The 24,887-nt window shown below is 43.2% G+C and overlaps 1 protein-coding gene across 1 annotated transcript in view; it reads left to right on the forward strand.

The window, feature by feature from the left end:
- NRSN1 (neurensin 1) overlaps nt 1-24,887 on the forward strand; it is a 37,521-nt gene that overhangs the window by 8,570 nt on the left and 4,064 nt on the right. The window contains exon 2 of the mRNA XM_044294704.1: nt 6,102-6,299. Within this exon, the coding sequence (XP_044150639.1) occupies nt 6,111-6,299 (189 nt within the window). The 5' untranslated portion in view covers nt 6,102-6,110. The remainder of the gene's footprint in view (nt 1-6,101; nt 6,300-24,887) is intronic.

Consider the following 24,887-nt stretch of genomic DNA (forward strand, 5'->3'; position numbering starts at 1 on the left):
GTCATATGGCCTAGTTGTGGCTCAGCTCCAAATGAATGGGGCTGAGCTGTAATACCAAGCACGGCCACTATACAGTGTACTTGGTATGCTGTGCGGAGGCCGCAGCACTTATGGGAGCACTGCGGCCTCCTCCAAAAGCTGATCGGCGGGGGGGCCAAGAGTCAGACCCCTGCTATTCTATATTGATGACCTCACCTGAGAATAGTCATCAATATGTAAATCCCAGAGAACCCCTTTAAGGTCTTCAAGGCTCACTGGGGCACATTTATTGACACTTTTGTGGTGTAAAAAAGTTGTATATTGTGGCACATCCCAGATTTGTAACTTCTCAATCTTATGGGCACTTTTCAAAAGCTTAACAAGACGTGATGTGGCTTCCTGTGACCCGTCAGAAAAATCTGGTTTGTAGCTGGTGCAGATTAAAATTTATTAAGAGGCCTCTGCGCATAACAGATCAATCTAGAAAGATAATCTAGGTGAGGGCAGGGGTTGGTGTATTGTTCAGGGTCAGTACTGACGTTGTTCACCATAAGGCGCCTACACACAAATTTGCTCTGGCCTTTTTGTTTGGGGGGACTAGAAACTGCTTTCATTTATTCTATGCCATGTGCTTTTTTAGCGGCATTTTTTGTAAACAACTGTGTGAATCACGTTTTTTGTGGTATTTTTCCCAATAGAGAAGCAGATACCAAAAAGCCAGAAAAACACCAAAAGCTTCAACATTTAGCGTTTAAAGGATATCTGTCAGCAGATTTGTACCTATGACACTGGCTGACCTGTTACATGTGTGCTTGGCCGCTGAAGACATCTGTGTTGGTCCCATGATCATATGTGCCCGCATTACTGAGAAAAATTACCGTTACACCTAGAGACTCTGCTCGCTTTACAGCTGCTGCACCCTCTGCACTTTGATTGACAGGACCAGTTGTGATCACGTTTACACTGCCTGGTCCTGTCAATCAAAGTGCAGGGGGCGTGGCAGTTGCAGAGAGAGCTAAGGCTGTAGGTGTAACGGCGACGCCCCCGATGCTCCTAGAGGCTCTTTTTTTTATTTCTCAGCAATGTGGGCACATATGAACATGGGACCAACACAGATGCACCGACCAAACAGAATTATTATGAAGGGACCGGTTCTTCCCGATAACTGCCTGCTTATCAGTGGAGGAAAGAGCCGTATTTCCATGCAGCAATCTCCTCTACTGTATGGAGATGAGTGATTTATAACTGCATTTGCACAGTACGATCTGCTGCCTAGAAGTGATTGAGGTGTCCGCATGAAAGATCATTTCACCCCCAACGAATGAGCGTTTTGCTCTTTCATCAAGAGATCTGCGACACCTTTACACTGGGAATCACCATTAGTACTAACATTCATTCCCAATAATTGACCTGACAGTTGCGCTGTGTAAATCCTTCACTCTTCCTCAATCTAGTCCTGTCAGACTGAGTGAGATTTGAAAAGCACTAAGGATGGACATGCTGCTGTGGCCCTCTACTTATTCGACTTTTCTGTGGACCGCCTTGGATCTGGGGTCTCTTGCCCAGCTGCTGCATTACACCACCAGAGCTCTGCACAAGCCATATGCAGTGCTGCTCCTAATTCCTATTTCCTTCCTCAATCTAGTCCTGTCAGACTGAGTGAGATTTGAAAAGCACTAAGGGTATGAGACTGAACCGTATCCCAAAGCACTCCCAAAAATGGTGGAATATATCAGAATGATTTTGGTGACATTTCGGCACAAGCATAGCAACCTGAAGAAGACATTAGAAGACATTACAAGGGAGTACTATAACCCCTGTGAAGAATCAGACAGGCCACGTCTTGAGAGTTACTAGCAGGGACAGTTTTTGTAAACTGCCAAGTGGCTTCCAAAACCATTATAACATCTAGGGATTTGTGACACCCTCTTGGAGGGACCAGGGGAACACTTGGACCTTGCCTGTAGACCGTACACCCAGATGTTTGACCTGGACATGCCCTTGTGGTCATGTATGTCTTGTGGTCACTTAGTTCATCCAGAGTTGATGTAGCTACGCAATTGTGGAAGGATAAACTAGTTCCCACGAAATAAGAGAAACTTTTCACAAGTGGCACTATAAGATAAAACATGATATCTAAAATCAGTCATATCCACCAGTAACACAACCCTGTAAGATAATCCCCGGGATGTGTTCATAGAATTGTTTAGGAAATTCAACTACCTAGTAGCTGCAAACAGTGGTTAGAGGCTATATGATGTACACCCCTGAGGGAGCAATTAAGATTCATGTAGTTAAAAGGTATTTTAAAAGTTAACTTTCTTCTTCATACCACTAAGTGCAATGCACATTGTGCTGAATGGAACCCTTGAGAATACAACCTCAGCTTTAATGAAATCTTAGAAGCTAAGGAGGTTTAATTACGTATAAAGGAGGAAAAAGGAAAAGTACTGGTAAAGCCACATGATATACCATAAAAGCCTCGTAGGGCAGTATTTCACTTCTGAACCAACGCTTGCACCAGGGGTGGCTATGATGGTGCACGACCATTACAGAGCAGAGCAAGAAGCACTCAGCTCTTGAGGATGACCTGGAATTAATGAAAAGTAGGAGTCATTTATCAAACTGTTGTAAAATAGAAGTGGCTTAGTTGCCCATAGCAACCAATCAGATTCCAACTTACATTTTGGACATCTCTTTTGGAAAATGAAAGGAGGAATCTGGTTGCTATGGGAAAATATGCCAGTTCTGTGTTACACCAGTTTGATAAATGACCCCCCATGTCTTTAAATGGAAGGGATACAACACGGTTTACAAAGTAGAGGCAGAGGCGGGTATAATAAATATATAATATATTAAAATATAAAATAAATAATAATAAAAAACACTACTGTCCAGGCCAGTCCTGTGCAGGCACTCTGATGGTCCCGCCGGTCTTTGTTTACAGGCGGCTAGCACATGACCACTGCAGCGCATCAGTGGTCATGTACCATACTACTGGCAGGAGGATGGCATGTGACAGCTGAGGCAGGCCAATGATTGGCTACATAGGTCACATGCTGTTTGTAAACAAGACCACGTGAACCGCCAGAGGACTTGCACTGCAGTGATGGCGGACAGGGGGGAAATTGGATATCTCTTTCTTAATAAAAGTCACAGATTATTGTAGAAAAACAACACATTTATACCTTTGTTGCATGGTATTTGATCCCTTTTTTTTTTACCATAAGGCAGTGCGTGAATAGTGATTTTATTGACCCAATGAAATCATATAGAAAACCTTGCAATTTTCATGCTATTCATTGAGTAAAAATGTCTGCATTAGGCCCCATCGCCCTATCATCAATCCTATTAACCTAAGAATATTATCAGACAGTCTTATGCAGACACTAAGATTTCAAGTCTCATGTTTTATTCCAAATGTAACTGCAATGATGTCTCAGGATTCTGCTGGGGCAGTATATTGTGCTGTACTGTGGTATTTGGTTCTGCTGGGGCAGTATATTGTGCTGTACTGTGGTATTTGGTTCTGCTGGGGCAGTATATTGTGCTGCACTGTGCTATTTGGTTCTTCTGGGGCAGTATATTGTGCTGCACTGTGCTATTTGGTTCTGCTGGGGCAGTATTTTGTGCTGCACTGTGCTATTTGGTTCTGCTGGGGCAGTATATTGTGCTGTACTTTGCTATTTGGTTCTGCTTGGGCGGTATATTGTGGTGCACTGTGCTATTTGGTTCTGCTGGGGTGGTATATTGTGCTGTACTTTGCTATTTGGTTCTGCTGGGGCAGTATATTGTGATGCACTGTGGTATTTGGTTCTGCTGGGGCAGTATATTGTGCTGCACTGTGCTATTTGGTTCTGCTGGGGTGGTATATTGTGCTGTACTTTGCTATTTGGTTCTGCTGGGGCAGTATATTGTGATGCACTGTGGTATTTGGTTCTGCTGGGGCAGTATATTGTGCTGCACTGTGCTATTTGGTTCTGCTGGGGCGGTATATTGTGCTGTACTGTGCTATTTGGTTCTGCTGGGGCAGTATATTGTGCTGCACTGTGCTATTTGGTTCTGCTGGGGCAGTATATTGTGCTGCACTGTGCTATTTGGTTCTGCTGGGGCAGTATATTGTGCTGTACTTTGCTATTTGGTTCTGCTGGGGCAGTATATTGTGCTGCACTGTGCTATTTGGTTCTGCTGGGGCAGTATATTGTGCTGCACTGTGCTATTTGGTTCTGCTGGGGCAGTATATTGTGCTGCACTGTGCTATTTGGTTCTGCTGGGGCGGTATATTGTGCTGTACTGTGCTATTTGGTTCTGCTGGGGCAGTATATTGTGCTGTACTTTGCTATTTGGTTCTGCTGGGGCAGTATATTGTGCTGCACTGTGCTATTTGGTTCTGCTGGGGCAGTATATTGTGCTGCACTGTGCTATTTGGCTCTGCTGGGGCAGTATATTGTGCTGCACTGTGCTATTTGGTTCTGCTGGGGCACTATATTGTGCTGTACTTTGCTATTTGGTTCTGCTGGGGCAGTATATTGTGCTGTACTGTGGTATTTGGTTCTGCTGGGGCAGTATATTGTGCTGCACTGTGCTATTTGGTTCTGCTGGGGCAGTATATTGTGGTGCACTGTGCTATTGGGTTCTGCTGGGGCGGTATATTGTGCTGTACTGTGGTATTTGGTTCTGCTGGGGCAGTATATTGTGCCGCACTGTGCTGTTTGGTTCTGCTGGGGCGGTATATTGTGCTGTACTGTGCTATTTGGTTCTGCTGGGGCGGTATATTGTGCTGCACTGTGCTATTTGGTTCTGCTGGGGCAGTATATTGTGCTGCACTGTGCTATTTGGTTCTGCTGGGGCAGTATATTGTGGTGCACTGTGCTGTTTGGTTCTGCTGGGGCGGTATATTGTGCTGTACTGTGCTATTTGGTTCTGCTGGGGCGGTATATTGTGCTGCACTGTGGTATTTGGTTCTGCTGGGGCAGTATATTGTGCCGCACTGTGCTATTTGGTTCTGCTGGGGCAGTATATTGTGCTGCACTGTGCTATTTGGTTCTGCTGGGGCGGTATATTGTGCTGCACTGTGCTATTTGGTTCTGCTGGGGCAGTATATTGTGGTGCACTGTGCTGTTTGGTTCTGCTGGGGCGGTATATTGTGCTGTACTGTGCTATTTGGTTCTGCTGGGGCGGTATATTGTGCTGCACTGTGGTATTTGGTTCTGCTGGGGCAGTATATTGTGCCGCACTGTGCTATTTGGTTCTGCTGGGGCGGTATATTGTGCTGCACTGTGGTATTTGGTTCTGCTGGGGCAGTATATTGTGCTGCACTGTGGTATTTGGTTCTGCTGGGGCAGTATATTGTGCTGCACTGTGGTAGTCTGCATTACTGGGGTTGTATAATATTACTGGGCCCGCCTACTTGTGTTGAACCTGCCTTCTGCCAATTTGGGTTTCACTACAAAATAGGGCCACTTTTAGTTTTTCCAGGGCCACTTTAAGTTCCAAGTCTGCCCCTGCCAGGGATCCTTGGAACCCAACCTAAAAACAGTGGTTTCATTTTAAAAGTGTAGCAGGAGAAAAGTTTTAAAATTCATGGAAGTTATAGCCCCGGTGAAAAGACTTCCTGCTAAAGCACAGAGCAGGCAGTGTTGTCATAGGCACACAGGAAGTTAGGGTCTTCTGACAGAGGTCTGTAACGCTGACATCGGATTATACATAGATGTGTTGGAGTCTCCGGTACAAGTTAAGCACAGTCCAAGAACTATATAAGGCCAGCTTCACATATATGCGCCAGTCCGGCGAGGTGTAGAAAACACCAGAGGGAAGCTGAAGCTAGAACTCACGCCACCGTTTTCTATGGGATCCTTCATATTCACGACGCCAGTTGTCAAACTGCGCCAGACAGAAAAACGCTGCATGAAGCGTATTCCTGTCTGGAGCTATCAGTGGATAAATCTGTGCACTGACGTGTGGCACACATCTATCAGTCATGTCCCACCCCCGGCCCGGGCACAACTAGTACATGTGAATGGGGCCTTACTCATACTATTTGCCAGCAAGGCATTTATATCCACCGTCTAATGTAAAAACCTATTTTCCATACAATATTCCCTAAATGTTTTTTATTTCAGTTCGTAAGGATGAGTGCGTGCGCTGACATCTGTGGGTCCAAGCAGTCCCAAAATACTCCTGAAGGAGGTTACCATCGCTATGGAGTTCGGTCCTATCTGCACCAATTTTATGAGGACTGCACAGCTTCAATATGGGAATATGATGATGATTTTCAGATCCAGAGATCGCCAAGTAGGTGGAGCTCTATTATCTGGAAGGTAAGCAAGCCTCCTGGTAAAATAGACACATACTGTCATGGTTGGTTTTTAATAGTTTTTTGCCTTGAAGTAAAAAATAATAAAAATACATATTTTGTTACATTTTGTATTTCTTCTCCCATTTCCTATGACTGCAATCTGCTTTAGGACGCTACTGAAAACATGTGGTGCTTTAAAAGATCAAGGAATAGTAGCGACTCTTAACCTAGGAGAGCCCTCATCAAATCTCTGCCAAGTATTACATCTATTTTAGCCTTAGGTTCTGACCCCACAGTTATCTACATTTAAAGGGTTTCTGTCATCAGAAAAATCGTTATGTAGCTGGCTGACATTAGCGATGTGCTAACTGTATGACTTCTATCTCCCTGCCTGCCGCCGTTCGCGCTAAATAAGGACTTTTATAATATGCAAATGAGCCTCTAGGTGCTAGTGGGGCGTTGCTGCAGCACCTAGAGGCTCCATCCTCTCAGTTTGGCACGCCCTTGTAAAGGTGATTGACATCCTCGGTCTCCTCCATGCCCCGCAAATCCTGCGCCGTCCATTTTAGTATTAGGTGCAGTGAGTGAAGGACGGCAGCAGGCAGGGAGATAGAAGTCATACAGTTAGCACATCGCTAATGTCAGCCAGCTACATAATGATTTTTCTGTGTGTCTTCTCCTTCTCTGATCGTCCCAATTCCTGTCAGGGAGCTTTGTCAGAATCCACTCACCACAAACGTTTTAACCCCTTCAGTCTCAAAACGTCTTCTATGATCAGTGACACAGATCAGTTCTATGCTTGTCTGTCTGTCTGTCTGTTAAGACACCTGTCACGCCAGTCTGTCCATCCATCAAGACACCTGTCACACCAGCCTGTCCGTCCGTCAAGACACCTGTCACACACTCCCAACTTACGGTACATCATTTTTTTTTTTAAATAACCCTGTCACTATGTGTGCCATCCTTCTGTGTGTACATACTGGTGTCCTGTGCTTGAGTGGCACCATTCTGTAAAATATAAGTCTCCTATGCCCCATGTGGATTTGTGCCACCTATAACTGTAAAATAATACATTAATTAACCCCTTTTCTGCCCCAATAAGGATATTGGCACTACTCTGTGCCCCATACTAGACCCCTGGCTCATCGCCAGCCATCAGTGCTACCCGTAACACCTGTCAATAACTGCCAAGTGACTCAGGGAGTTTTTATCCTAAACGATATACAGGATTTTAGTTCGCTGTTAAAAAAAAAAAAAATCTACGTTAGTTTACAGTTTAAAATGACTAAACGGCTTTTCACTGCTGAAGAGGCATATGCCGTGCTTTTTGAGGACACTCACTCCAACAGTGGAGATGAAGTGACATTTTTAGTTTCATCTTCCTCAAATGATTCATCTAATGATGAACCCCCTCGTAGGCATCCTAGCGGTAGTGCGCAGTCACAGCCCCATACAAGTGACTCTTCATGGATCCCAACAGATTACTATGTGCCCCAGGTGCACTGCAGGCATCAATTCAAATTATTCTTCACTGATGACCTAATTAACTTGATGGTGAAACAAACAAATATATATGCAGAGCAATTTATTGCCTCCAATCCAGACAGTTATCTTTCAAGGCCCCACAAATGGACCCCTACTGACACGACTGAAATGCAAAAGTTTTGGGGACTTCTCCTAAGCATGGGCATTATAAAAAAAACAACAATACGTTCATATTGGAACAAAGGTATTCTTTATCAAACCCCCCTTCACTGTCTTGCCATGCCCCGGGCCCGTTTCAAAGCTATTCAAAGATTTCTAACTTTAGCAATAATAATGAATGCCCCAGTTATGACAGACTCTTTAAAATTAGGCCAGTGGTTGACCACTACAATTCCAAATTTGGTCAAGTATATACCCCCAAAAAATGCCTCTCAGTGGATGAATCATTGATCCACTTAAAATGCCGATTTCTGCCAGTACCTGCCCAATAAAAGGGCTAGGTATGGCGTGAAGTTGTATAAGGCCTTTGAAAGTGTATCTGGGTATACATTGCGCTTTCGTATCTGCGAGGGAAAAGATTAAAAAAATGAGCCACCCGATTGTACGCCGGTTATGGGTATAAGTGGGAAGATCGTATGGGATTTAGGCTTCGTTCACATCACCGTTCAGCCTTTCCGTTCTCCTGCTCCGTTTAGGAGCAGGAGAACTAAAAGGACGGAGAAGGCAAAACAGAGCCTAAGGACCCCATAGACCAGTGATGGTGAACCTTTTAGAGACCGAGTGCCCAAAACTGCAACCAAATACCCACTTATTTATCGCAAAGTGCCGACACGGCAATTTAACCTAAATACCAATATAATATATCTTTCATGTCCTTTATCATTTATCTATAATAGATTAATAGCCTACCTTTAATGTGCTGCCTGTGCTGTTTATAGTGTCTCCTGGGGATGATGAATGGCAGGAAAAGTCTAAAGCATATTGCTATGCCATAGACTTTTTCCAGGGCGTGGGTGCCCACATAGAGGGCTCTGAGTGCCGCCTCTGGCACCCGTGCCATAGGTTCGCCATCACTGCCATAGACTATAATGGGGTCCGTTATGTTTCCGTTCAGAAGATGATTTTGGATCGGAGACAAAAGTTGTGCATGCAGGACTTTTGTCTCCGCTTCAAAATCATCTGAGCGGAAACATAACAGAACCCATTGTAGTCTATGTGGTCCTAAGGGCTCCGTTTGGCTCAGTTATGTGCCTTCTCCGTCCTTTCCGTTCACCTGCTCCTAAACGGAGCAGGAGAACAGAAAGGCTGAATGGTGATGTGAACGAAGCCTTAGTCCACACTTTTACAATAGTGTCCGTCTCCTGAAGTGCCTTGCTGCCAGAGACATAGGCACATGTGGCACAGTTAGACGAAATCAAAAAGGGCTCCCTAAATCCTTTATAGACCAGACAGTGCGTCGTGGGGAAAGCAGGGCTGTTTGCTCAGAAAATTTGATGTTGCTAAAATACAAGGACAAATGGGATGTTCTTGTGTTAATTACCATCCATGCAGATCAGTCCACCCCCGTCCCAGTCTGAGGAACCACAGAGCAGAACACCAAGCCTGTGTGTTTCCAGGATTACAACTAGTTCATGGGCGGAGTGGATCTTTCAGACCAAGTACTACAGCCCTATAGGGCCTTAAGAAAGTTGTGGTACAAAAAATTTGCTGTGTACCTAACCAAAGTGTCACTATATAATGCCTTTGTCATCCATAGAACAGCAGGTCATGGGGGGAGCTTCTTGGAATTTCAGGAAAAAATAATAAAATTTTTTATTTTTGGCGTTCAGGAAGGAGAGGGCAGTATTTCAGTCAGCAGTGCTTCTGGGGTCTCAAGAATAATACATAGGCAGCATTTCCCTGGAGTACTTCCCCCCACAGAATAAGAAGGCGATTCCAAAAAAGGTGTCGTGTTTGCTCGGTTAGAGGGATTAGGAAAGACACAACTCACTACTGTCAGACCTGCCCCTCTAAACCGGGCCTCTGCATTGGAGAATGCTTTCAAGTTTATCACACATCCACTGATATCCATTAAGTCAATTTCATTAATTTCCTAATTAATCCATGGGAAGACATTTTCAGTTTAGCATTTTTCCATTTGACAATGGCTCCCCCCCCCCCCCCCCCCCAAAAAAAAAAAAAAACTTAAAAATTCCCATTATACCTCTAGATGAATACACCTAGAGCCTCATTTTGCGGTTTTCACTGTCGGGGTGCCTCAGGGTGTCTTCAAATGCGACATGGTGCCTGGAAACTATTCCAGCAAAATCTGCCCTCCAAAAGCAACACAGTGTTCCTCCCATTCTGAGCCCTGCTGTGCGCCCATACAGCAGGCTACAATCACATATGGGGTGTTTCCTGAATGGGGAGAAAATGGGGAACACATACTGGGGTGCATTTTCTCCTTTGGAGAAAAAAATGGGGTCTGCTAGTAATTTATTTTTTCACAAATGTGTGTTTGAAATCCTTTAACAAGTGTTTCTGCCTTCTATGATTCACTTGTTTGCTGAAAAGTACCCTTTCCACCACTTAAAATATTCGTACGGGGGTGCTCTTTCCGGAATGAGGTCACTTCTTGGGGTTTTTAATTTCTGGGGACCTCAGGAATCTTTTAAATTCGACATGGCACCTAAAATCAATGTCTGCCAATTCAGGTCAGCAAAATCCATATTTTGCTGTTTGACTCTAGAGCCCTGCTGTGCGCCCATACATAATTTTTTGGGCACATATGGGGTGTTGCCAAGGGGCGTGGCCTGGCCAATGAGGAGTAGAGACGCACTTCATCTCGGCTCCTGCCTCTGGATTACTTGAGAGACCCTTACCTATATTTCCAACATCGCTGCACTCCTCAAAATGGTGGTGAGAAAAAAGAAAACTACACAGGCGACCCTTAATCAGTTAGAATCCACTCAGTCGCAAGCCATTGAGAGATTCCTAAGCGTGGGATCGCAACACTTACATCCTGCATGATCTTCCTGGGAGTCTTTTACAGATGAACGTGCAGAAACCACCGCGTCTGACACTCATTCAGAGGCCCTGCTGATCAGTATGGAGAAGCGTCATGCTCTGCAGAGCTGACGACAAATGTAATAGGGATGAAGCCAATGCAAGTGACACCCGCGCCATTGTCATGCGGCTCGTTGCCTGGCGCCATCATTCAATCTGCTTCAGATGAACTGAGCGGGGAGGAGTGGGAGAACTCTCAGTTATATGAGCCCCGTATTTACAGCCCTCCAACTCGCATGGCTTCCCCTGTATCCCTCACGGGAAAATCTAAAAATGTGACCCACATTACTCCACAACATGAAGTAGAGAAATCTACCTTCACAGAACTGAGGGACCTTCACGCACGACTCTCTTCCATACCTACCAAAGACGATATGGAATCATATATCTCCAGATTAGAGAAAGTATACAGGGCAGTGGTTAAGAATATTAAAACAGAAATGCTCTCTCTGGGAGAAAAAGTGTCAGAGATAGAGCAATCTATGGTGGCTGTGGCAGCTAAACAAGATGCACAGGACTCTGTCTCCGAATCTCACACTTTCCAGTTACAATATCTCGCCGACATGCTGGATGATATGGAAAATAGAGGAAGGCGTAATAATGTTAGAGTGAGAGGTCTTCCTGAAACAGTGGCTTCTAAGGACCTGGACGGCACTCTACATTCCATTTTCAATACTCTTCTGGGAGTCCCCAAGATACACCTTTGGAACTTGACAGGGCTCATCGCGCATGGGACCGAAACCTACCGATTCTGACAGAACAAGAGATGTCATATGTCAGGTGCATCACTATAAAAAGAAAGCGATCATCATGCAAAAGGTTAGGGAGGCTGGTCAAGTGCAATACCAGGGTACCCCCATACAAATCCTGAGACCTTTCACGCCTTACAATATTGAAAAAAAAAGCCCTGCGCCCCCTTCTGTCTGTGCTGCAACAATGCAAAATTGATTATACATGGGAATTTCCCTTCCGCCTGCCGGTTCGCCTAAATGATCAAATAGTGACACTCTGTCACCCCAGAGACCTACCAACCTTCTCTGAAGCAGTGTATAGTTATTGATTGTATGTGCCAGATATGCAGCTATAACATGTATTTAATTTCTCCCCCCTTCCTCCCCTTGGCTTTTTCTTTCTTTTTTTTTTGCCGGGGTTCGCCTTTGACATAACTTAAAAATCCTAGCTCACCGGTTGTATTTGGCTATTGGTTTTGAACTAGTGATGTTGTTAAGATTGTTTATCTGCCTAGTCTATAGGGTCTCTCTTTGTCCAGGAGGGTAGCTCCCCTATTGAAAGCCCGCTTTCATACAGGGACTCACATCTCCCGTTTACCGCTTCTAATTGTACCTTATTAGTGCTGGTATTGAATGTAACACTACATTTCTAATACTAATTTTCTCCTTACTTATCTTCTCCAGCAATATTTACTGCTACTTGCCTACACTCCTTTCTTTTCCTTTTACCTTGCATACTTCCTTTACCTAATAACAAACCATCTAATTCCCTCCTCCCTTCCTTTTTTACGTAATTTTCTTTAGTGCCAGACAGAGATGACTTCCCGGAAAATCGGATCCCTAAATGTCTGTGGATTTAGCACACCACAAAAAAGGTTGCGAGATCTTTATCATATGCATAAACAGAAAGTAAAAATATTACTTTTACAAGAAACCCATTTTAAAAATGGGCATGTGCCAGCGCTACGCAATAGGTATTTTTCACAATGGTATCATAATCCGAGCTCAGACTCACGTTCAAAAGAAGTTTCAGTGGCTCTGCACAACTCTTTACAAGGAACGGTGGTGGATGTCAAAATGGATGGAAAGGGGCGCTAAATTTTCCTTAACCCCTTAAGGACATAGGACGTACCGGTACGCCCTATTTCCCGAGTCCTTAAGGACCAAGGACGTACCGGTACGTCCTGACTTTAAAATCGGCATTCCGGCGTCGCAGGGGTTAATTTGAACAGGATGCCGGCTGAAATCATTCAGCCGGCATCCTGTTAAAACGCCAGGGGGGTCATGTGACCCCCCCGTGTCGGCGATCGCAGCAAACCGCAGGTCAATTCAGACTTGCGGTTTGCTGCGCTTTTTGCAGTTTCTGATCCCCGCGGTCCCTGACCGCGGGGATCAGAAACTTTAGAGTGTCTAAAATCAATATAGTACACCCCCCCCCCCCTGCACCCCTGCATGATTTGATGGCGGCGGGTGGTGCAGGGGGGGTGTCGCAGGCGGTGGGGGCGTTGCGGGAGGCGGGCGGTGCGGCAGGCGGGATCGCGATCCCCCGCCCGCCTCCCATTGCGTAATCGTTGGTGTACAGTGGGTATACCAGGGTGCCAGCACATTGCTGGCACCCTGGTATAAACGGCTGACATCGTTGATGCGATGTCAGCCGTTTAACCCTTTCCATTCAGCGGTCCGTACGGACCGCTGTATGGAAAAGGTTAACAGTAAAAGGGAGCTCCCTCCCTCTCCGATCGGGGGGCTGCTGTGCCTTTGCAGCCCCCCGATGGGAGAGGGAGAGAGCCCCCAGACAGCCCCCCCAGAGCCCCGTCCTTACCCTTCCCCGTCTGCGCAGTTCTGACCATAACTGAGCAGACGGGGAAGGTTCCCATGACAACAGGACGCCTGCTCAGGCGTCCTGCTGTCCATGGTGCTGAACAGATCTATGCTGAAAGCATATAAATATCACATGACCTAACCCCTCAGGTGACCACCATAAAAAATAAAAATAATAAATTGTGCAAAAAAAGCAATTTTTTGCCATCTTACGTCACAAAAAGTGTAATAGCAAGCGATTAAAAAGTCATATGCACCCCAAAATAGTGCCAATCAAACTGTCATCTCATCCCGCAAAAAATTAGACCCTACTCAAGATAATCGCCCAAAAACTGAAAAAACTATGGCTCTCAGACTATGGAGACACTAAACAATTTTTTGGTTTTAAAAATGAAGTTATTGTATAAAACTTACATAAATAAAAAAAAATTGTATACATATTAGTTATCGCTGCGTCCGTGACAACCTGCTCTATAAAATTACCACGTGATCTAACCTGTCAGATGAATGTTGTAAATAACAAAAAAAAAACGTGCCAAAAAAGCTATTTCTTGTTACCTTGCCGCACAAAAAGTGTAATATAGAGCAACCAAAAATCATATCTACCCTGAACTAGTACCAACAATACTGCCACCCTATTCCGTACTTTCTAAAATGGGGTCACTTTTTTGGAGTTTCTACTCTAGGGGTGCATCAGGGGGGCTTCAAATAGGACATTGTGTCAAAAAAACCAGTCCAGCAAAATCTGCCTTCCAAAAACCGTATGGCATTCCTTTCCTTCTGCGCCCTGCCGTGTGCCTGAACAGCAGTTTACGACCACATATGAGGTGTTTCTGTAAACTACAGAATCAGGGCCATAAATAATGAGTTTTGTTTGGCTGTTAACCCTTGCTTTGTAACTGGAAAAAAAATATTAAAATGGAAAATCTGCCAAAAAAGTGAAATTTTGAAATTGTATCTCTATTTTCCATTAAATCTTGTGCAACACCTAAAGGGTTAACAAAGTTTGTAAAATCAGTTTGAATACCTTGAGGGGTGTAGTTTCTTAGATGGGGTAACTTTTATGGAGTTTCTACTCTAGGGGTGCATCAGGGGGCTTCAAATGGGACATGGTGTCAAAAAACCAGTCCAGCAAAATCTGCCTTCCAAAAACCGTATGGCATTCCTTTCCTTCTGCGCCCTGCCGTGTGCCCGTACAGCGGTCTACAGCCACATATGAGGTGTTTCTGTAAACTACAGAATCAGGGCCATAAATAATGAGTTTTGTTTGGCTGTTAACCCTTGCTTTGTAACTGGAAAAAAAATATTAAAATGGAAAATCTGCCAAAAAAGTGAAATTTTGAAATTGTATCTCTATTTTCCATTAAATCTTGTGCAACACCTAAAGGGTTAACAAAGTTTGTAAAATCAGTTTTGAATACCTTGAGGGGTGTAGTTTCTTAGATGGGGTCACTTTTATGGAGTTTCTACTCTAGGGGTGCATCAGGGGGCTTCAAATGGGACATGGTGTCAAAAAAACTGTCCAGCAAAATCTGGCTTCCAAAAACCATACAGCGTACCTTTCACTCTACGCCCCGCTGTGTGGCCGTACAGTAGTTTACGGCCACATATGGGGTGTTTCTGTAAACGGCAGAGTCAGGGCAATAAAGATACAGTCTTGTTTGGCTGTTAACCCTTGCTTTGTTAGTGGAAAAAATGGGTTAAAATTGAAAATTAGGCAAAAAAATGAAATTCTCAAATTTCATCCCCATTTGCCAATAACTCTTGTGCAACACCTAAAGGGTTAACGAAGTTTGTAAAATCAGTTTTGAATACCTTGAGGGGTGTAGTTTCTTAGATGGGGTCACTTTTATGGAGTTTCTACTCTAGGGGTGCATCAGGGGGCTTCAAATGGGACATGGTGTCAAAAAAACTGTCCAGCAAAATCTGGCTTCCAAAAACCATCCGGCGCACCTTTCACTCTACGCCCCGCTGTGTGGCCGTACAGTAGTTTACGGCCACATATGGGGTGTTTCTGTAAACGGCAGAGTCAGGGCAATAAAGATACAGTCTTGTTTGGCTGTTAACCCTTGCTTTGTTAGTGGAAAAAATGGGTTAAAATTGAAAATTAGGCAAAAAAATGAAATTCTCAAATTTCATCCCCATTTGCCAATAACTCTTGTGCAACATCTAAAGGGTTAACGGAGTTTGTAAAATCAGTTTTGAATACCTTGAGGGGTGTAGTTTATAGAATGGGGTCATTTTTGGGCGTTTTCTATTATGTAAGCCTTGCAAAGTGACTTCAGAGCTGTAGTGGTCCCTAAAAATTGGGTTTTTGTAAATTTCTGAAAAATTTCAAGATTTGCTTCTAAACTTCTAAGCCTTGTAACATCCCCAAAAAATAAAATATCATTCCCAAAATAATTCAAACATGAAGTAGACATATGGGGAATGTTAAGTCATCACAATTTTTGGGGGTATTACTATGTATTACAGAAGTAGAGAAACTGAAACTTTGAAATTTGCTAATTTTTCCAAATTTTTGGTAAATTAGGTATTTTATTATGCAAAAAAATTAATTTCATGAAGTACAATATGTGACGAAAAAACAATCTCAGAATGGCCTGTATAAGTAAAAGCGTTTTAAAGTTATCAGCACTTAAAGTGACACTGGTCAGATTTGCAAAAAATGGCCTGGTCCTTAAGGTGAAAATGAGCCTGGTCCTTAAGGGGTTAAAGGGAACCTGTCACCTGGATTTTGTGTATAGAGCTGAGGACATGGGTTGCTAGATGGTCGCTAGCACATCCGCAATACCCAGTCCCCATAGCTCTGTGTGCTTTTATTGTGTATAAAAACCGATTTGATACATATGCAAATTATCCTGAGATGAGTCAGAGCTTGAAAATATGACTCTTCTCTGGTCACACAAGTAAGATATGACTCTTTTATGTTAATTTGCATACATATCAAATCGTTTTTGTAACACAATAAAAGCACACAGAGCTATGGGGACTGGGTATTGCGGATGTGCTAGCGGCCATCTAGCAAACCATGTCCTCAGCTCTATACCCAAAATCCAGGTGACAGGTTCCCTTTAAGCTGAGGGTTTACTCAAATCTATTCACGGTGATTAATTGATACCTACCTAATCAGAGACAGCTTTCTACTTGCAGATCGTATCTGAACCAAATGTCTGATTTCATGGAGGGACAAGTGATAGTCGGTGGAGACCTCAACTTCACATTAGACCCAGCTATAGACTCCACTACGGGCCAGAACACTTCTCCCCATCATCAATTAAGACCATTACTCTCTCACTTTCATTGTCTTCAGCTTGTGGACGTGTGGCAGGTTCTTCATCCACAAGGTAAAGACTATACATTCTTCTCCTCTCCACACCAGTCATATAGTCGTATAGACCTATTCTTGGTCAGCCATCATACTTTGGCGTGGAAACTTCAGGCCTCTATTGGGGATATCTTGTTATCCGACCACGCACCGATTTACTTCACAGTAGAGCTACCTGATATAGCGTTTAAACCATGGAATTGGAGGCTGAATGACAATCTCCTCAAAGATTTAGCATGCTCAGCTGACATTCAAAACACGTTCAGAGATTTTCTACAGATACACACCTCGGATAATACTCCATTACCAACACAATGGGAGGCATTGAAGTGCGTCCTTAGGGGAACTTTTATTAAACACGGCTCACGTCTAAAAAAAGAAAAAAACACATGAACTCACCAACCTCCTTTACCTAATTCATAGCTTAGAGATGTTACATAAACAAACACTTTCTCCTACTACTCATATAGAGTTACTCAAGGTTAGAGACTCCATCAAAGCCTTGCTTGATCAGCAATATAAAAAATACCAAGATTGAGGACGACGTTTTTTAATGAATACTCAAATTAATTCGGTAGACCGCTAGCCTGCCTAATACATCCCAGATCGTCACAAACATTTATTCCCGATATTAAGAAAGGTAACGGAAAAAATTTGCACAATCCTATGTAGATATTGGAGGTGCTTAGGGAATACTATTCTCAGTTATATAATATCAAAAGCCAATTTTCGGACATGTCACCTACCTCCTTAGCTACACACATAAAGGAATACATTTCAGAAATTGCATTACCCGAAATACCCCAAGTAGATAGAGAAGCACTAGACTCTGACCTTTCTGAAGTAGATGTGAAGACTATTATTAAGAACTCACCGTCCGGGAAGTGCCCAGGCCCAGACTGTTTTACAACAGCATTTTACAAACACTTTGTTGACCTTATTTCCCCCTTCCTAGAAAAAGTCTTTAACAGTATTGGCTCAGAATCCACATTCACTAAACAATCAACGGAGGCACACATCAGTGTATTACCCAAACCCGGGAAAGATCACTCCTTGTTTTCAAATTATAGACCGATCTCTTTGATCAACATCGACATTAAAATATATTCCAAGATCCTTGCAGATAGATTAGCACCTATACTACCGAAGATTCCTTAATCTAATTCAGGCCCTTTACTCTAATCCCACGGCCAAGGTGAGGGTAAAAGGGCTCCTATCACCATCCATACCGATTCATAATGGAACCAGGCAGGGGTGTCCATTGTCCCCATTATTATATGTTTTGGTGATGGAACATCTAGCCAATGCACTCCGCAACAACTCCTCAATACATGACTTTACAATCAAGAACTCCCAATATAAAACGGCATTATATGTCGATGATCTTCTGCTATATGTTACCCAACCCCATATATCTCTTCCCTTGATTCTAAGGGAATTTGAACGATTTGGTCACTTAGGCAGTTTTAAAGTTAATTACACAAAATCCTAAATACTTAATATAACTATTCCTCAGATTGAGTTTGCCAAACTCGGCCATCCTCACTTAAGTATCTAGGAATACATATACCAGTGGATGGGAACCATTTATTTAATCTAAATTATCTTCCCCTTTTAGACAAAACATTGAGAGAGAGAGAGAGCTGTCAGAAAAAAATAAAAAACTGTCATGGTTCGGGCGAATTAACGTACTAAAAAAGGATATTTTACCCAAATTCCTCTATATTTTCCAAGCTATTCCATTAACGCCACCTTCCTATTTTTTCCAAATATTAAAAACAGCATTTACCCGATTTGTATGGGGACACCTTCAACCATGAATAGGCTTTTCTACTTTAATTAGATCTAAATCCCAACGAGGGATGGGTCTTCCGGATCTCAAATTATATCACACAGTAACATCCCTCGTCAGACTATTAGACTGGCAATATAATGGGGTAAGGAAACAATCGGTGGGTCTGGAACAAACTTTATATTCTTTACCTCTTAAACACGCACCTAGGATCGTTCCTGAGGCTCGTCCACAAATAAACGGACAAAACTCATTGCTTCGAGGGTATTTGCTCAAGAAGATTCAGTCCACTCACCCCGATTTTCTAAAATCCGGCATTTCCCGCTAGCACACGCAGGGACTCTTTCCTAGGCAGGAGGGCCTCAGATGATCCTCCTTTTTTATAATCTTTTGGAGGGGAGTCCTTTACCACTCCTTTCCACGATATCCTCGAAATTCCCTAATGCACGAATCTCCTGGCAACTGAAGTCATACATTTCATCCGAGGGGGAGCGATGTTTCGTAGGATCCGTTTTAACGGAGACCGAAAAATTGTTTACTCAGTCCTCTCCAACGACACACCTAAACTCCCAGCTTTACCGGAACTTACTGATAGACTATTACAAGGACACTCTTGATTTTGTCAAGGGGTGGGAAAAGGAATTAGGTACCGAAATAGAACGCACTAATCTACAAAAAGCGTTCTTATTCTCTCACAAACTTTCCATGGCATGTTCTGCTCAGGAAAAAAAACTATAAAATAATATCACGATGGTACAGCTATCTGGTTAGACTACATAGGATTTTTCCTATTGCCCCTGATTCCTGCTGGCGTTGCGGCAAAGACAAGTTGGTACTATGTTGCATATATGGTGGGGATGTGAAATGATAAAGCCATTCTGGAATGGGGTTTTTGACATATTCCACAGCATTACTGGGAAAACAGTGGACAATTCTCAACAGACGGCGCTCCTCTCCATCTTGCCGGATCCATTGCTTCTCAAAAGAAGAGTTTATTGTGATTCTGCATTATAGCAGCTAGATCTGTTATACCTTCGGCATTGGCGCACAACACATGTACCTACCATGAGGGAATGGTTTCAGGAAATGCAATGCATTGCCAGAATGGAAGAGATATCTTCAAAGGCATCAGATCAGCCCTCAAAGTATCTAAAGACTTGGGCGTGCTGGATTCACAAGATTCTCTGGAGTTTCTTTCTCTACTGGCCGCTTGATATGTTGGCTTTTGTTAAATAAATCACAATCTCACGGAATCATCTCTTTAGACACATATTACCCCCCCTCATTCCTCTCTTCTTTCCTTCTTTATTTTAGTTAATCTGTTCCTTTCTTTCTTTCTTTTTTCTATCTCGGTTTCTGATCTTCAATTTATCCATTCATATGACATTTCTGCTCAGTTAAGTACACCTGATTATTCAGCTCACGATTTTACAGATAGGAATTGTGAAGACTACCTGTATCTATCTGAAATGTGTATTTCAACACTTTTATGACTTCAATTCAACAAAACATGTTTAAATATATGGGGTGTTGCCGTATTCAGGGGGAAATGGGTAACAAAATGTGGGGTGCATTTTGTCCTGTTACCCCTTGTGAAAGTGAAAAATGTGGGTCAAAGTGCTCACTATACACCTTGAAATATTCCTTGAGGGGTGTAGTTTCCATAATGGGGTCACTTTTTGGGGGTTTCCACTGTAGGGCCAACTCAGGATGTCTTTATATGTGACATAGCTCCCAATTACCATTCCAGCTAAATCCACTCTCCAAAAGCCATATGGTGCTCCTTCCACTCTGAAGCCTGCTATGCGCCCATACATCAGTTTTTGAGCACACACGGGGTGTTTCTGTAAACTCCAGATTCAGGGTAATAGATTTTGAGTGTTGTTTGGCTGTTAACCCTTGATGTGTTGTGATAATGTAGTAGATATTACCTGCAGGGCTGAAGACTCACTGCCGGGGCAGGGCCTCCTTTGATTGGAGACTTGAGTTGTTTTACAAGATGCTGCCTTGTAGGTAATGGGGGCCTATGAAAAGGAGAGGGGCCCTGGGAGCCTAACTTGAATGCTGCCTGTCCTGTGGCTCCTGCAGTTATCTTGCTTCTTTACTATGGGTTCCCTGCCCATAGTGGAAAGTTGCTGCACTTTCTGACTTGCCTGACAGGCGGGGGGTCCCACACAATTGTGTAGTTTATATGATGGTAAAGACTGCAACTGGGCACATGTCCCAGCAGTGACCAGAAGTGCGGTGCAGAGAGCCCAGGAGCCATGGTGCCGGAATTGAATGGCACACAGCAGGTAACTACGTTTTTCTTCACATGTCCTGCCAGCTAGGGGTAGGATTTAATTAAAAAAAATCCCAAACAACCCATTTATGGCAGTAAAAGACACAGGTGGGGGTTTGAGCTCAATGTTCCATTGTGCGCTATTTGTGAATACCCATGTGTGAATTCCCAATATAGCAGTGGCCTCCAACTTGTGCAGAACGGAATGTTAGGAATGTAGCCGCGATCCCTCAGTCCTCGCTATGGTAGATACCCGGTAGAGCAGCAAGTAGAAAGGAAAAAATTGTAGATCCCTTGTCCGGCGCTGTCCTGGAGATCCTTATGTAGGAGTCGGCTTACTGGCTTCAAATGGTTTTATTAGTGCATAGTCGACGCGTTTCGAGGTCTAATCAGTGCCCACTTCATCAGGACAATACAGCAGCTGTATTGTCCTGATGAAGAGGGCACTGATTAGCCCTCGAAACGTGTTGACCATGCACTAAAAAACCATTTGAAGCCAGTAAGCCGACTCCTACATAAGGATCTCCAGGACAGCGCCGGACAAGCTATCTACAATTCTTTCCTTTCTGACCATAAAATACATGCTGATGTAGGTTTACAGAAGCTTGGAGACCCCTTCTGTATGAGGTGTGAGGTACTGTACATATTTGACTATACTATGTTACCCATGTCTAATCGTGTATGCAAGAGAAAAATTATATCCTAGAAACATAAACGGTATGGCTAATGCCTCATTCACAGTCAGTGTTTCGGTCAGGTGCAGGTCAAAAAACTGTGCAGATCTCTCCCTTATACCTTATCTTTGTGGAGGCTCCAATCCTAGTTTTGGCTCACAATCACTGATGGAAATCACAGACCACAACACTGACATGTGAACGAGGCATAAATCTAGTGTCGTGCTTTGCCTAAAGCCAAAATCGTAAGGAAAACTGAAAATGCTATTGGTTGTTTTGCTTGAAAAGATTGAAAATAATGAAAGTAATATAATGAAAAATTTGCAATATTTTCAGATATGTAACTAGTAAATATCTGTGTGTAAAGTGTTACATGTAAGGTTGGTATTTATAATATAAGCTGAAAAATAATTATACAACCATAAGGCCGCCATACACATTGGTGTATCAAACTCGCAGAGAACGGCAGGTTCGGCCGACAGTCTAACGTGTGTGGGAATCTCCCAACTCTCTCCCGACAGATGATGTCATTGGAGAGAAGGATCAGGTGAAGTGAATATATTTGCCCAATCCTTTCATTCTCCCATGAGATAAGCTGCGCCAAAAGTGTCTGGCAGTGGCTTTCTGAACTCTTTGTGTTATATGCACATATGCATTTGGCCAAACAGAATGTGGATGTGTATGGTGGGGTCAGGAGGTAGTCGGGAGAGATAGCTGTGAGCTGAACTATAGTTCCCCCGAAAGCTATGCCTTTAACAGTCTTTACCCTATAAGCATCAGACCCAGATAGTGATGTTAAGGTTTTATTATTTTTTATTAAATACATTCTCCAGCTTATACATGATTAGTTTTATCTGATGGAGTTTTTAGTTCTCTGTCTTTGATGCATACACTAATTTGTAAAATGCAACTATTTGTTAAGGACAAGCACGACACTAGGGGGAGCAAACTGATTACAAATGTATACAGTCTTATTGAGGTTAATGCTAGTTGGATACATCCATATTCAGTTGCATTTTGGGACAGCACTTTATGACTGACCTTTGAATGTACAGTACTTTAGGTAGCATTACAAAGAACTTTAAAATAAAATGCCAAGAAGTTTTAGCAGTCGCGCTATCTGTGTAATGAGCCTACATGTCGTTCCCACTGCCTTCATCTCTCAGGAGGCTTTGACTGCATACAGCGACTTGATAAGTCAGGGGGTATATATTCTTCTTCTGACAGCTCATACTGATTTCTACATGGATAATCTGGCATATTTAGACTTAATATTTAGACTTAACTTTTTAATAAAAGATACTTATCAAATTGTATATTAAAAGTTCATAAAATAACCAGTGGTGTTTTATTATTTACATCTACTTATTCGGGAGATAATTTTCACATTTGTCGCAAGGAAAGCTCCAAGGGATACATTATTATAGATTATTAGCAAAATGTCCTGTATCCCTGCAGACGATAAAAATTATTTCCATTCAGCCATTAATTGTTGTTATATAACTCTGTGAATCCACTCTTAGGTTCATGCACATGGCAAAGATGCATGGCAAGAAGTCCCTATAATTCTGTATTACAGAACTGGAAGCTTTGGCTTCTAAGGTAGAATACCTCCATAATATGTGCACCTTCATATAAAATCAAAGGAACACAGAGGTACAATATAGGCCCATAGGCATAAGAACCACTTCTAGTGTATGGGCCATGTTTAGGATCTACCGAATGAGAACGTTGAAGTCCATGAGCATGCATCAAAATCATTTAAAATTGTCACTGTACTTCTATCAAGTACAAGCGAATATAAGAAGCTTTGTAATATATTATCAGAGAAAAATACCTCTTTCTTCCCCTCTTAAACTAACATTCCCAGTCTTAAGAGATGAGACAGACTGTCAGATCACTGATCAGATTACATGCTGCGTAAAGAAGTCTGGGAAGGGAGCAGAGGGGAAGAGGAGTGGCAGAGAGACACTGTTAAAAGTCTATGTAAAGGAATGAGCTACTAGAGGGAGAAAAATGTATTTTTGTCTATATACACTAAACAAAAATATAAACGCAACACTTTTGGTTTTGCTCCCATTATGCATGAGCTGAACTCAAAGATCTGAAACATTTTCTACATGCACAAAAGACCCATTACTCTCAAATATTGTTCACAAATCTGTCTAAATCTGTGTTAGTGAGCACTTCTCCTTTGCCAAGATAATCCACCCCACTTCACATGTGGCATATCAAGGTACTGATTAGACAGCATAAATATTGCACAGGTGTGCCTTAGACTTCCCACAATAAAAGACCACTCTGAAATGTGTATTTTGATTACACAGCACAATGCCACAGATGTCGCAACGTTTGAGGGAGCGTGCAATTGGCATGCTGACTGCAGGAATGTCTACCAAAGCTGTTGCCCATGCAATGAATGTTCATTTCTCTACCATAAGCCGTCTCCAAAGGCGTTTCAGAGAATTTTGCAGTACATCCAACCGGCCTAACAACCGCAGACCACGTGTAACCACACCAGCCCAGGACCTCCACATCCAGCATGTTCACCTCCATGATCGTCTGAGACCAGCCACCCGGACAGCTGCAGCAACAATCGGTTTGCATAACCAAAGAATTTCTGCACAAACTGTCAGATACCGTCTCAGCGAAGCTCATCTGCATGCTCGTCGTTCTTATTGGGGTCTGGACCTGACTGCAGTTCGTCGTCGTAACCGACTTGAGTGGGCAAATGCTGACATTCAATGGCGTCTGGCACGTTGGAGAGGCATTCTGTTCACAGATGAGTCCCGGTTTTCACTGTTCAGGGCAGATGGCAGACAGCGTGTGTGGCATTGTGTGGATGAGCGGTTTGCTGACGTTAACGTTGTGGATTGAGTGGTCCATGGTGACGGTGTGGTTATAGTATGGGCAGGCATATGTTATGGACAACGAACACAGGTGCATTTTATTGATGGCATTTTGAATCCACAGAGATACCGTGACGAGATCCTAAGGCCCATTGTTGTGCCATTCATCCACGACCATCACCGCATGTTGCAGCATGATAATGCACGGCCCCAGATTGCATAGATCTGTACACAATTCCTGGAAGCGGAAAACATCATGAATGACCAGCATACTCACCTGACAATTCACCCATTGAGCATGTTTGGGATGCTCTGTATCGGCGTAATCGACAACATCTTCCAGTTCCTGCCAATATTCTGAAACTTCGCACAGCTGTTGAAAAAGAGTGGACCAACATTCCACAGGCCACAATCAACAACCTGATCAACTCTATGCGATAGAGATATGTTGCACTGCGTGAGGAAAATGGTGGCCACACCAGTTACTGACTGGTTTTCTGCCCCCTCTCCCAAGTAAGGCAGAACTGTGCACCTTTCAGAGTGGCCTTTTATTGTGGGCAGTCTAAGGCACACCTGTGCAATATTCATGTTGTCTAATCAGAAC

Source organism: Bufo gargarizans, chromosome 5 (genome assembly GCF_014858855.1).
Source record: "Bufo gargarizans isolate SCDJY-AF-19 chromosome 5, ASM1485885v1, whole genome shotgun sequence".
NCBI classification, from domain to species: Eukaryota; Metazoa; Chordata; class Amphibia; order Anura; family Bufonidae; genus Bufo; species Bufo gargarizans.